The 12,945-nt window shown below is 33.7% G+C and overlaps 1 protein-coding gene across 2 annotated transcripts in view; it reads left to right on the top strand.

The window, feature by feature from the left end:
• LOC128171010 (uncharacterized) overlaps nt 1–12,945 on the top strand; it is a 555,905-nt gene that overhangs the window by 58,534 nt on the left and 484,426 nt on the right. Inside the window, exons 4-5 of one of the 2 annotated variants that reach the window (XM_052836772.1) lie at nt 1,840–3,569; nt 3,927–4,870. The exons of the other annotated variant lie outside the window; for it this stretch is intronic. Of the exons in view, the coding sequence (XP_052692732.1) occupies nt 1,862–3,569; nt 3,927–4,870 (2,652 nt within the window). The 5' untranslated portion in view covers nt 1,840–1,861. The remainder of the gene's footprint in view (nt 1–1,839; nt 3,570–3,926; nt 4,871–12,945) is intronic. 2 annotated transcript variants of the gene reach the window in all.

Raw genomic sequence — 12,945 nt, 5'->3', positions numbered from 1 at the left:
GAGAATGTCAGAGAGTTTTAGAGTTATAACAAAGTAAATCTTTAACAGAGAAAGTTTGAGAGAGATCGAGATCAAGTGCAAACATAGAGATAACATGTTGCTGAAAGAAGTGAAAGAGAGAAAGCAGCTAGAATATGTTGCTTAAACTAGTGAAAGAGAGAGAGGAGAAAGAGAAAAAGAGCAAAAGTTTTGATGAAGCAAAGAAGTAAAAGAGAGTAACAAGAGTACACTTTTAGCAGGGGAAGAAAGGGGGAAAGAGAGAGAGAGAGAAAACATGTTGGTGGAAAAAAGTGAAAGAGAGAAAGAAAGATAAAAAAGGGCAAGCGTGCATATTTAGCAGCAATAACCGAGTAAATAAATGTTAAAAAAAGAAAGTGTGTGTGTGTGTGTGTATGAGAGAGAGAGAGAAAGGGAGGGAGAGAGAGGGGGTATGTACATACTTCTCATTGAGAGGGAAATAATACCCCAAAGGCGGGGAATACATGTTGGAAAGACTGGAATAAAGAACACTTCTATTTCCTTAGCAGAGAATGTCTGAAAATAGTAAATATTTAATGAGGAATGTCAGAGATACAGAGAGCAAAGAAAGCAAGAGTACATGTTCGCTGGAAAAGAGAATGAAATAAAAGAAGGAGAAAGTACATATTTTGTAGAAAGAGAGGGAAAGGAGAGGCAGAGAGTGGGAGAAAAAGGGCGAGAGTACATCTTAAACAAATGATAGAAAGTAGAAAGAGAGAGAGACAGAGAGGGAAACTTAATGAAGAATGTCAGAAATAGTAAGACAAATAGCAATATACATGTTCGGGAAAGGGCATTAGAGAAAAAAGAAAGAAAGAGAAAGTACATATTTTGGAGAGAGTTGTAGAGAGAGAGAGAGTGAGAGGAAGAGCAAGAGTACATGTTAAACAGTGAATGTTACAGAGAGAGAGAGAGAGAGAGAGAGAGAGAGAGAGAGAGAGAGAGAGAGAGAGAGAGAGAGAGAGAAAGTCTGCATTAGAGAGATAGACACAGAAAGCTGGCATACATGTGGGAAAGAGTAAAAGAAAGAGCTCTTCTTGTGTTTTCTTAGCAGAGAATGTATAAAAATAGTGAATGTCGGAGAGAGAGAGAGAGAGAGAGAGAGAGAGAGAGAGAACAAAGAAAGTACATATTATGGATAGAGAGAGAGAAAACATAAGTCTCAATTAAAGAGAAATAGACACAGAAAGCTGGCATACATGTGGGAAAGACTGAAATAAAGAGCTGTTGTATTTTTTTAGCAGAGAATGCCTGAGAGAGAAAGTGAAAGAGAGAGAGAAAGATAAAGAGAGAGCGAGAGGAGAGGGTGTTCAGGTTAGAAAGAAAGAGACAAAGAAAGCAAGAGTACATGTTTCTCAGGAAGGACAAATACAGACAAAAAGAGAGAAAAAGAAAAAATATAATTTGTAGAGAGAGGAAGAGTGACAGAACGTTAAAAAGTGAATGTTAGAGAGAGAGAGAGAAAGAGAGAGAGAAAGAGAGCATTCTTAGCAGTGAACGTATGATACAAATTGAGAAAAAAGAGAGTGCCAAAAAGGCAACAATGTTTAGCAAAAAATGTCAGAAAGAAATTTTTAAAAGTTTTAACAAAAACAATTATCTACTGGTCGAGTGTTTTTATTCTCTGATGATAATAGACCATTAGTTATCTATAAATGAAAATATATTATTATTTCAAAATAGAGTCTGGTTTAAATTGATATATTCCTTACACACAAAATTATATTATATAATGATATTGTATTAATTTATTATATCATTAAATAGTTTTGAAAGAATGTGGTTGACATAATTCTAAATCACTTTATTTTTATCTAACAGGTTGTGATTCAAAGATATAGATATGGACACAGCAAGCTCCACATATAGTACACATAAGTGTTCTAAGTGTCCGGGGGACACAGAGTACCATTGTGTATCGTGTCCATGTGATCTGTGTCCCCAGTGTAAAGAGAACCATGTAAAAGATCTCCAAACAATAGACCATGATGTTGTGTCACACCGTGATAAAATCAACTACATCCCAACAGAAGAGATCTGTGTGAGACATCCTGGCCATGTTTATATAAAGTACTGTGAACCTTGTCAAGTTCCTGTGTGTGATTCTTGGTTTGGACATATATCACACAAACTCCTTGTCAGAAGTTTTCTCTGTGGACAAAAAAAGCAGAACATTCTGGATATACAAACCGCTAATAAAACAAAACGACAACAACACAGAGGAATCATTCACACAATCAGAAGTGAGGCTCTCTTTTACAGACCTGTTCTCCTGACAGGAATCAAAATTGATTTCAAAACCTGTCACACAGAATTCTCCCTCTATCGATCAGAGATGTTAACAAAGGCCCAGACACTGAAGAATCGCATTAACAAAGTGAGAAAAGATTTCATGAAAAATGTGTTTTGTGACTTTGATTTCAAACACAGATGTTTAAAACAGATGATAGAAATGAGCAGACATATTGTCAGCCTTCAGGAATATGAACTTAGATATGTACAGCCAGTATTCACATTCAGTGCACTACAATTCCTCGCATTCATAAAGACAGCCCTCTCCCAAATACATCTTACACTCCACACCAGCCAGCTCTCCATGACTGAGTCACTCAATAAGGAGGATGTGATGGAGTCACTGAGTGCAATCCAAATCACAGAGAGAGGAAACCGACGCGTAGGAAACCAGTGTCTGCTGAAACTGACATCTGGTGCCGAGTTCCATCAATCTCTCACAGCGACAGGTGTTGATCGTTGTTATCACATTTCCTGTGTGACATCAGACCGGGTCTGGGTCAGTGATGATTGGAGAAACAATCTCATGTTGACAGACACAACAGGTGTCCCTCTACATCGTGTGAAGTATTTATGTAGAGATTATAATAGAGGATTACACACAGTGAACAGTGAGAGTGAATTGATTTATATAGATAGGAATTATAACATCAACAAACTGTCAAAGGATATGAAAACAACCACCACATTTATAGAGAGAACAGTCGCTACATGGAGACCACGGTGTGTGTACTGGTCCCCGTCCACTGGGGATCTACTGGTCGGGATGGATAACGATGATACAGGGACAGGCAAGGTAACCCGGTACAACCAGAGTAAACAACTCACACATACCATACAGAACAACAACAAAGGATGTGGACTGTATAGACAACCTAGCTATATAACAGAGAACAACAATGGGGATGTCGTGGTGTCTGACTATATAGACTATAGGTCTGGTATTGTAGTGGTGACAAAGCATGGAGGAAGACATCGTTTCTCCTACACAGGACATCCATCAGGATCAGAACTACAGCCACGTGGAATCTGTACTGACGCGCTGTCACACATCCTGGTGTGTGATGGTAGAACCCACACAGTACAGATGTTAGACAGGGACGGTCAGTTCCTGTCACATCTACTGATAAGACCATCAGGGATATTCTCACCACACAGCCTGAGTTATGATATCAACACTCACCGTCTCTGGGTCGGATCAGGGGACAACAAGACGGTGGTTATATACAGATATATCACCAGACAGGACGCTCTGACAGGTAAGTCTGAGTCATTATCATTGTAAATTATATAAGATGTATTCACAAGTCAGACATATATAGGATGTGATCCTTATCATTTGTCAATATAATGTAAGTACATATTTAACATCACATACTGAGATGTAAATAAATTACATGTCTGTTAAATATTTGACTCATCAGATATATGTATATGTTTTGCAGTAATACTTGAATGATTTAATTAGATACATGTATATATATTTATTATTAATTGATAATGATAATTGATACATATATTACAACATACAAACATTGCTGTACCAATTATTATACACGATGTGATGTTTTGTAATCAATCTGTTCCATCTGACTGTGTGTGTCTGATGTGTGTAGATCTAAATCCAGCCACTGCTGATGTGATGGAGTCACTGAGTAAAATCCCAACCACAGGGACAGAAAAACCACAGCAAGAAAACCAGTGTCTGCTGAAACTGATGTCTCCCCCCGAGTTACTTTCCTCTCTCACAGTGACAGGTGTTGATTATTGTGATCACATTTCCTGTGTGACATCAGACCGGGTCTGGGTCAGTGATCATAGATACAATCTCATGTTGACAGACACAACAGGTGTCCCTCTACATCGTGTGAAAGATTCATATAGTGATTATGGAGGATTACACACAGTGAACAGTGAAAGTGAACTGATTTATATAGATAGGAATTATAACATCAACAAACTGTCAAAGGATATGAAAACAACCACCACATTTATAGAGAGAACAGACGCTACATGGAGACCACGATGTGTGTACTGGTCCCCGTCCACTGGGGATCTACTGGTCGGGATGTATAACGATGATACAGACACAGGAAAGGTAACCCGGTACAACCAGAGTGGACAACTCACACAAACCATACAGGACGACAACACAGGTCTGACACTGTATGGTGGACTTAGCTATATAACAGAGAACAACAATGGGGATGTCGTGGTGTCTGACTATATCTATAGGTCTGGTGCTGTAGTGGTGACAGAGCGTGGAGGAAGACATCGTTTCTCCTACACAGGACATCCATCAGGATCAGGACTATTGCCATATGGAATCTGTACTGACGCGCTGTCACACATCCTGGTGTGTGATGGTACAACCAAAACAGTACAGATGTTAGAAAAGGACGGTCAGTTCCTGTCACATCTACTGATAAGGCCATCAGGGATATTCTCACCATACAGCCTGAGTTATGATGTCAACACTCACCGTCTCTGGGTCGGATCAGGGGACAACAAGACGGTGGTTATATACAGGTATATCACCAGACAGGACGCTCTGACAGATAAGTCTGAGTCATTATCATTCACATTAATTAGATATAGATAACTAAGACACACAGTCCGTGTTAATTATCAGTCAATTAGATACATGTAAGACATGTTTATATGTGTGATTGTTTGTCAATATAAACAGCTCATTGTTACAGGGTTAGCTGTATTTATTTTATCAATTAGATACATGTCATTGTATTTAGTTAATTAGAATAAATGGTCATTGTAATTAATATGATGAGGCTTGTATGTGTTATTAGTTATTTTGTCACAAGTAAGTTGAATTGGTTTAATCAAATAGATACATATTAAAGCGTGCGTCAATGTAATCAGTTTAAACTTTAAATATGTAGATGTAGCTATATCATTACATAATATGTATGATATTAATTAATTTATATTTAATTAACAGCTAATTAATAAATTGTAGATGAACACACACCCCGTCCTGATGGGGACCCCATGTTCAGCTCAACACCAGCCGTATACTTGAGATAGCTTGGATATTGACAGGTTGTAAATGTTTCTGTACAAATCTAGTCTGCTCTCGAAACCACACATGTTGTTTGTCACTTTGTTCAACATATGCAGCTGAAATTGACCTGTGTATAATTCACATGGACTGTAATACTGACTCCTGTTTATTTTACACTTTGTGATCATCCAAACATGGCTGTCTGTTGCTGAGCAGCTGAATGTGTAATGTTATACACATTTGAATTTGCTAAAAATGAATTATCATAAACATAGAATAAATATTTATATGAAGTCTATAAAAACTGGATGTAAAACAAAAATGAATGATTAACATGTGTAATAGATCTTTATCAATTTAAACATTTATGGTTATCATACCCTCGCTCTGAAGGAGAGGGGGGTATACTGTTTTACCCTTGTGTGTCAGTCTGTTTGTCCGCCCTTTTGTACATCCGTCTGTCTGTTTGTAAGAAAAATTTCTGTCGCATTTTTCTCAACAACTGATCGAAGCCGGTGCTTGAAATTTTAATACACTCTTTGTTTAGGCATGCCATACGTTGGAATATATGTTTGTACCTATTAAATGACGACTTTTGTTTATTTTTTGCCTAAATTTTCAAACAAATTTTCGTAAAGAATGTTTCAGCAACAATTGATCCCATATGCCTGAAATGTTAATACATTCTTTGTTTAGGCATGTCATACGCTCGGATCTATTTTGTACCATTTAGACATCAACTTCCTGTTTAAGTCGACTTTGCTTATTTTGTATATACACATCAGAGTGGGGGTAATACTAGTGAACATTGGCTCACAGATATCTGAGTAATATCATGTTGGCGTTGATCATTAACTACATCATTCATTAGTTGTTTCTGTTTACTGTAGATGGGCCAATTTTACCTGACCCTGAGGGAAAAAAATCGAACACTTTCCTTGAAATCCTTACAGAGAAAGACAGAAAACAGACATTGGCTACGTAGACCACTTACTGCAATATGACGTCCTTATCTTCAAGTACGCACTGACCCGAGTCACTCATGTCACCTATTACAATTTGTCTTTATCTGTCATCGTGTGGTGTGTGTCATGCGTCTTTCCTTTACAATTTTACATTTTGAACTTCTTCTTGAAAACTACACTTCCAATTGCTACCATATTTGATGTGAAACATTACTACAATAAGAAGAATTTAGATTTAATATAACTGGATTATCCGCTGAGTGACCGATTTCTGGACGTGTTTTAAATAACGCGTCAGTATTTGAGCCTGTGTCCTGTGTATATGAACTATACAGTAATTAGTTATTATTCTTTCTTATCATTTTAATTTCTCAGTATGTTCTCTACTTATGTTATGTGTTTAAAATAGCAATTTGTCATTTTACATTGATATCAATTTTTGGAACCGAGTTGTCCAAAGGAGAAATCCATTTATTGAAATGGTGAAAAGGGGCATGCCGGCGGGCAGCTGCGAGAAGGGTACCCCTATTGTACCGCAAATCAATTGTACATATATAAGAGATGTGCATATAACTTGGATTTTTATTTTTGAAAATTTATATAAAAAAATACCAGCTGTTGTACTTGGTCATTTTCATGCAGAATATTGCATATAGGGTACCCCCATTGTACGGATAACTCTTCCTTCAGTTTTCAAGATAGGAAGTTGTTGTCTTGCAGATCAATTGTACACATGAGAGATGTTCATTTAACTTGGATGTTTTTTATTGAACTCTACAGTAATTAGTTTTTATACTCCCATACATGGCTTATCAAGTTATATCTTAGGTATGAGTGTAGTAAATTTGTATCTGACAATATGTTTTTAATTCTTTTGAATGCGTTTATAATACCCTGGTTTAGTTTAGTGATGGGTCACAGATGCCACTGAAAATTGGGGCTTATGTCTGATGATTTTTATTTTTTATTATTTTCACAGAATAAATCTTGTTTATTGATTAAAATCATATTCAAAGAGAAGTTACTCAAATTTGAGTTCTTCAATTATGAACAAATAAAGAGTTATTCCCCTTTTTGTAATATTTTTTAGATAAATTTTCATCTCAGAACTGAAAATTGGGGCTTATGTCTGATGATTTTTATTTTTTATTATTTTCACAGAATAAATCTTGTTTATTGATTAAAATCATATTCAAAGAGAAGTTACTCAAATTTGAGTTCTTCAATTATGAACAAATAAAGAGTTATTCCCCTTTTTGTAATATTTTTTAGATAAATTTTCATCTCAGAACTGGTTGTTGACCCCTGACATGTTTTTCGATGAAAGTTAATTGAATATCAGGAAATATATAGGATTTTAAAAAATGCCCTAAATATGTATATTATTGGTGGATTTAGCAAATTTCTCTCTAAAAAAAAACTGACTTATATTGTTTAGGTAAATAGAAAACTCGTGTGTATTTAAAAAATTTACAGTTAATTTCAGTGACTTTTTCCAGGTATGTTAATTCTACCTTAAACATCATATTGAAAGGGGAGTAACTCAAGTTTCAGCTCTTCAATTATCAGTAAATATATAAGATTTTTAAAAATGCCTTAAGGATGACGTTTACTTAGAATGAAAAAAAAATCCACTGATGATAATGAAAAACCATCTATTGTGTGTTATAGACCTTTGCTTGTATTGCTATTTTTCACTTTCAGAAAAGTAGGTCAATGACCTACTTTTTGAGTTAATGGCCATTGAATATTTATTGAAAAATCAAGAAAAATCCCATAAAATTTTACACTACGATTGAGATTTTCTCAATTATAAAAATATTACAAATAATTAAACACTTTAAAAAATAAGATACAGTTTATAAATGATAGTGACATTTAATAAGTACACAACATTAAGATTTCAGCCTCAATTTTAATAAATAATTCAGTTCGAATTTCCTCTATCAGTTTTCAAATCCCTACCTATTTTTGATTCAATTTTACAAAAAATTGAATGATGATAATACAAAAACATTTATGATATCTAACTACCTATATTGGCCTTATTCTGTTGCCATAAAATTTATATGAGGTCAATGATCAAAATTTTGAGATATGATGTCTTTTATCGTTTTTAAGCATTTTTCAGTATTTTTATTATTCGTGCCATAAGATTATTTTAATGAATACGTGAGGTAAAAACAACGGAAAATATGCAAAATTACGTAGACTTAAATATAAAATCCTAACTTTTAATATTAGACTACTGCAAAAAAATGTTTAGCAAAAAACAAAATCTGCTAAATTTTGTCCGAATTTACTCTGTTTGGCTAAAAGTCAATTTCTGTTTGAGCATAATTCCATAATTAAGTAAAACTATTGAATATTTTGTCAATAATAATTCATTTCATAAACACTTTTTGTGTTTACAACAAATTTTACTCATTACATTGAACTTTTTAACAATCGGAATTTGAGAACTCAAACCCTGAGTAAATAACACCCTTAAATATCTGTATAATTGATGGATTGGCACATTTCTTTGTATTGATCACATAAATAGAAATAGAAATATTGTGTTTATGTAAATATTTTTTAAACAGTATTGTAACTAAGTTAAAGTGTACTGATTTTTTTTCTTCAATTTTTTTTCAAGAAATTATTTTTTTCTTTGTATTTGCGCTTACTATGAAATACATAACACTTATCTACAAATGATTTTCGGTGAGTTGTAGCAAGCTGTAGATAGAACTCAATAAATGTTATATTTATTCATAGTTTCGTATTTTTTTTTAATAAGACTACTGTAATATTTGGTATAATATAGACGAATATGATACAATATATAAGATTGCTTAAAATGCCCTTAATATATACATGTATATTATTGGTGTATTTAGCTCATTTCTGTATATTGGTCAGGTAAATATAAAACTCGTGTTTATGTAAATAGTTTTTGAACAATAGTGTAACTAAGTTACAGAGTACTGATTTTTTTTCTTTAAAAATTAGATTTTTTCTTTGTATTTACACTTACCATTCTATTTTCGTTAACCATGAAATACATAATACTTATATACACATGATTTTTGGTGAGTTGTAGCAAGCTGTAGATAGAACTCAATAAATGTGATCTTTATTCATAGTTTTGTCTTTTGTCTTAGTGAAACAGTACTGTAATATTTGGTACAAAAAAGAAGAATATGATAGTAATTTTATGTACAAGAACAAGACAATTATTCATTGGGGCGAACCAAATAACTGACAAACCAATCTCCTTTTAGATTCACTATAGTAAGATGTCAATAGACACTAGTCAACAATAAATTACAAAATGAATTTCCCATTCCAGTACTCAAAGTTGTTTCGAGAATTTTATTTTGACTGATAGATTTAATTCTGGGTATTATTATCAAAACTGAAATGACGTGAATTCTACGTCGAACCCTACGCGTATAAATTATGCGCAAGTAACAATTGGTTGTGTTACCCGTTGTCCGGTCTGTTGCTAATGCTGAGGTTAAAAGAACGGATTATCAACTGTGTCTTGACCAATCAGATTTTAGTTTTTTTTACATGAAAGTATAATAATAATGAAACAGGATCACTTGTACATGTATAAACAAACGAAGTGCACTGCTGGGTTCGTTGATTTATTCAAGAAGAAAACAGGTCCTAAAATAAATATAAGCAATACTAAATATTTGGCAATAATCCGTATATAAATTTTATAATCGATTTACAATATATGCATATATAATTAGGTAATAAATGAATTGGAGTTTTAAATCAAACAAATCTAAATAACACTTATTATAATTTTACATATCTTTAAACTTTAATCTTAATTAAATAATGTAAAAAATGATCATAGAAACATAGATACCCATTTATGAAATGAAAACCCACAGCCGGTGATGAGAATAAATTTCAATGAAAGATGTACATGGACACTCGCTGCGGTGAACCAAAAAATGGCGCAATATACAATAAACTGGTTTGACCAGGTGTAATTTCTGGGTAAATACGTAATACTATTATTTAAATCACGTGATCAGAAAACTCCTTATATTTTTAGATATCGATCCACAGGTACTTAATAATCAAAGGGAGATAACTCTTTTGGGAAAACAGTAAAAATTGAAATGGAAGTACTTACGTTCTAGGTATTTGACAAATAAATATATATGAAAATATGACCCCTATTACAATAATAACACATATGATGTTACACGGGATGATACGAAAGCCGAGAAGGATCATTCGAGATTCGAGATTCAAAATACGAGATTCGAAATACGAGATTCGAGATTCGAAATTCGAGATTCAATATCTAAATTAACCAATCAAATCATGGATCTGAAACCTGTATCCTAGCAACATCAAACTGTTCTAAATAAAGATCATTCGTACATGCTCTTTCCTACAAATAAATGCTATGTTCACTTCTCCCTACCTAACTAAATAATTATTTGTATTTACTTTTACACAGAATATCTAAGTAGACTAGTAATAATGCAGTGTGCTTCGCGGATCTAAGTGATTTTGTTTGCCCTGGTGCATTTCCACCTGATGTGTTTGAACCCTGAGGTATTTCACCACCAGTAATAGTTTAAAACCCGGGTTTATTCACCCCTTTTGTGTAAAAATGCGGTTATGGTAGAGAACTTCATAAGCGTGGCTAATTTTTTCTGTAGGGGGTCCTAGGCCAATTTTAAACAAATTTACTATGTTAATTTAATAAGCTCTAATATTCCCGAGGAGGGTGTCCAGATCCCCTGACCCCATCCTTTCTAGATCCCCGCATGAAGATTAGTACATGTATCTAAATTATCTAAATACAAATAATCTGTCCTGTTTCACTAATAAATATAGGCATTACTTATCGTTTTTATGTATGCATACAGTGATACACTAGTACTATGATTATAAACAAATCACATTATACGGAATTATTAATAAATACAATTTTTTTTCCTTTTCCTCAGTAAACAACTTAGTATGAGTCTTACTTTTGGAATTGTTTTCAATATAGAAGGATACCTACTCTCTACAATTAAAGGTAGGGATGATAGGGTGCCAATTTGTTCACATTGCCGATTTCTTGTGCAGAAAACAGTAAAACTTTTTTAAAAATTTGATTGTGCATGAATATTTCAAAATTAATTGTTGTACATGTATTTTGTTATAATTCATTTATTGATATAATAACAAGAAAGAATAAAAGCATATGTTTCACAGCCAAGATAAGTTTCTCTGTAGTTTCCTACCCCCCCCCCCCCCCCCCCCCGCACAAAAATTGACAATAATTACATATAAGTCATACAAATGTTTACTTTTTTTGTAAGTAAATCTCTAAAGATGTAAATAAGCACTGCAAACAAAGTTATGTGTATTTAATATACTACTACATTTCACTTAGCTAAATAAAATGTAATCATGATGAAGCTACAAGGGGTGAGTGGTGCAAATTTACCAATTTGTCGCCATACACACAGAACACCAAATAAAGAAACTGTGAGTGGTGTGTGGAATGCATAAAAGATGGCGGCAAATTATCTCAAATAATCAGTGCAAAAACCCACAAATAGGCTGTTATTTGTTACCTATCCTGCAAAATCATTGATAAAAAATGTTATCGTCCCATAACATAGCCGATTAAGTTAATGTGTACATATGGTCAACGTACATGTAATTCTAATATACAAGAAGGCGGACGTATCAGGCGGGGATCCAGAAAATTAAATTTCAAAAATGATCGGTTGAATTACATTAAATGCTTTGAAAATTGTTTTAAACTATCGCACGGGTCAAAATGCATGATAGAAGCTATGTACAGTGTAATTGGAAACTTTCATTTTATATCAATATGTAGTATTACCTATTATAACAAATGAGAGTATAGCACAACTGCCACGAGCAATACATGTCCTTTACCGGCACCACCTCCCTCCCCATAAAAAAATGAAACAATTGTCGTTTTATTTGCTAAAATGTGTGTGGTTCAAGATTTTTTCTAAAGGACATACCCGATTAGAATTGAAAAAGAGTCGTACGTTTAAAACTAATTATGTCAAATTTTTTTAGATTCATTTGGTTATATTTTGGTCCATTTGGGTAAATAGATGCACCAGCGCAGCTCTAATTTATATATAATCAGGCCATAAATTCAAAATATTTTCAAAAATTAATAGCTTTAAATCCAGTGGATGAAAAAAAGGAAAGCAAGTCGAACTCGATGAATGCTAATATCTGTGTTGAATGAATGGTACAGTAGGATATGCGCAAAAAAGTCCCGTCTACTCTTCTTACCCTATATTTATTGGAATATTAAATCCGATTATAAGAGTCAAATTAAAAATCAAGTACGGATATGTACCTGTTTATCAAAAGTAAAACTACTCATAATTTATCTACAGTGCATCGTTATGGAGCTACACAGAAAGTTTTATATTAATTTGCCGAGCCAAATAAATAAAAACCTGGAAAACGAAGAGAAAACAAAGTGGGGACAGAATAACTGGCAAACTAATTAGGACTATAAAGCCCCCCCCCCCCCTCTTGAAATATATATACTGAAAACAGATTATTGGAGTACAACATCCGCACACAATTCAAAGAACATTTCATGTTTTTTTCATCAATTTCGCTTGCTAATGTAAGACA

The sequence above is a fragment of the Crassostrea angulata genome, chromosome 2, assembly GCF_025612915.1.
Source record: "Crassostrea angulata isolate pt1a10 chromosome 2, ASM2561291v2, whole genome shotgun sequence".
NCBI lineage: Eukaryota > Metazoa > Mollusca > Bivalvia > Ostreida > Ostreidae > Magallana > Magallana angulata.
This window is presented reverse-complemented; position numbering and strand designations above follow the sequence as displayed.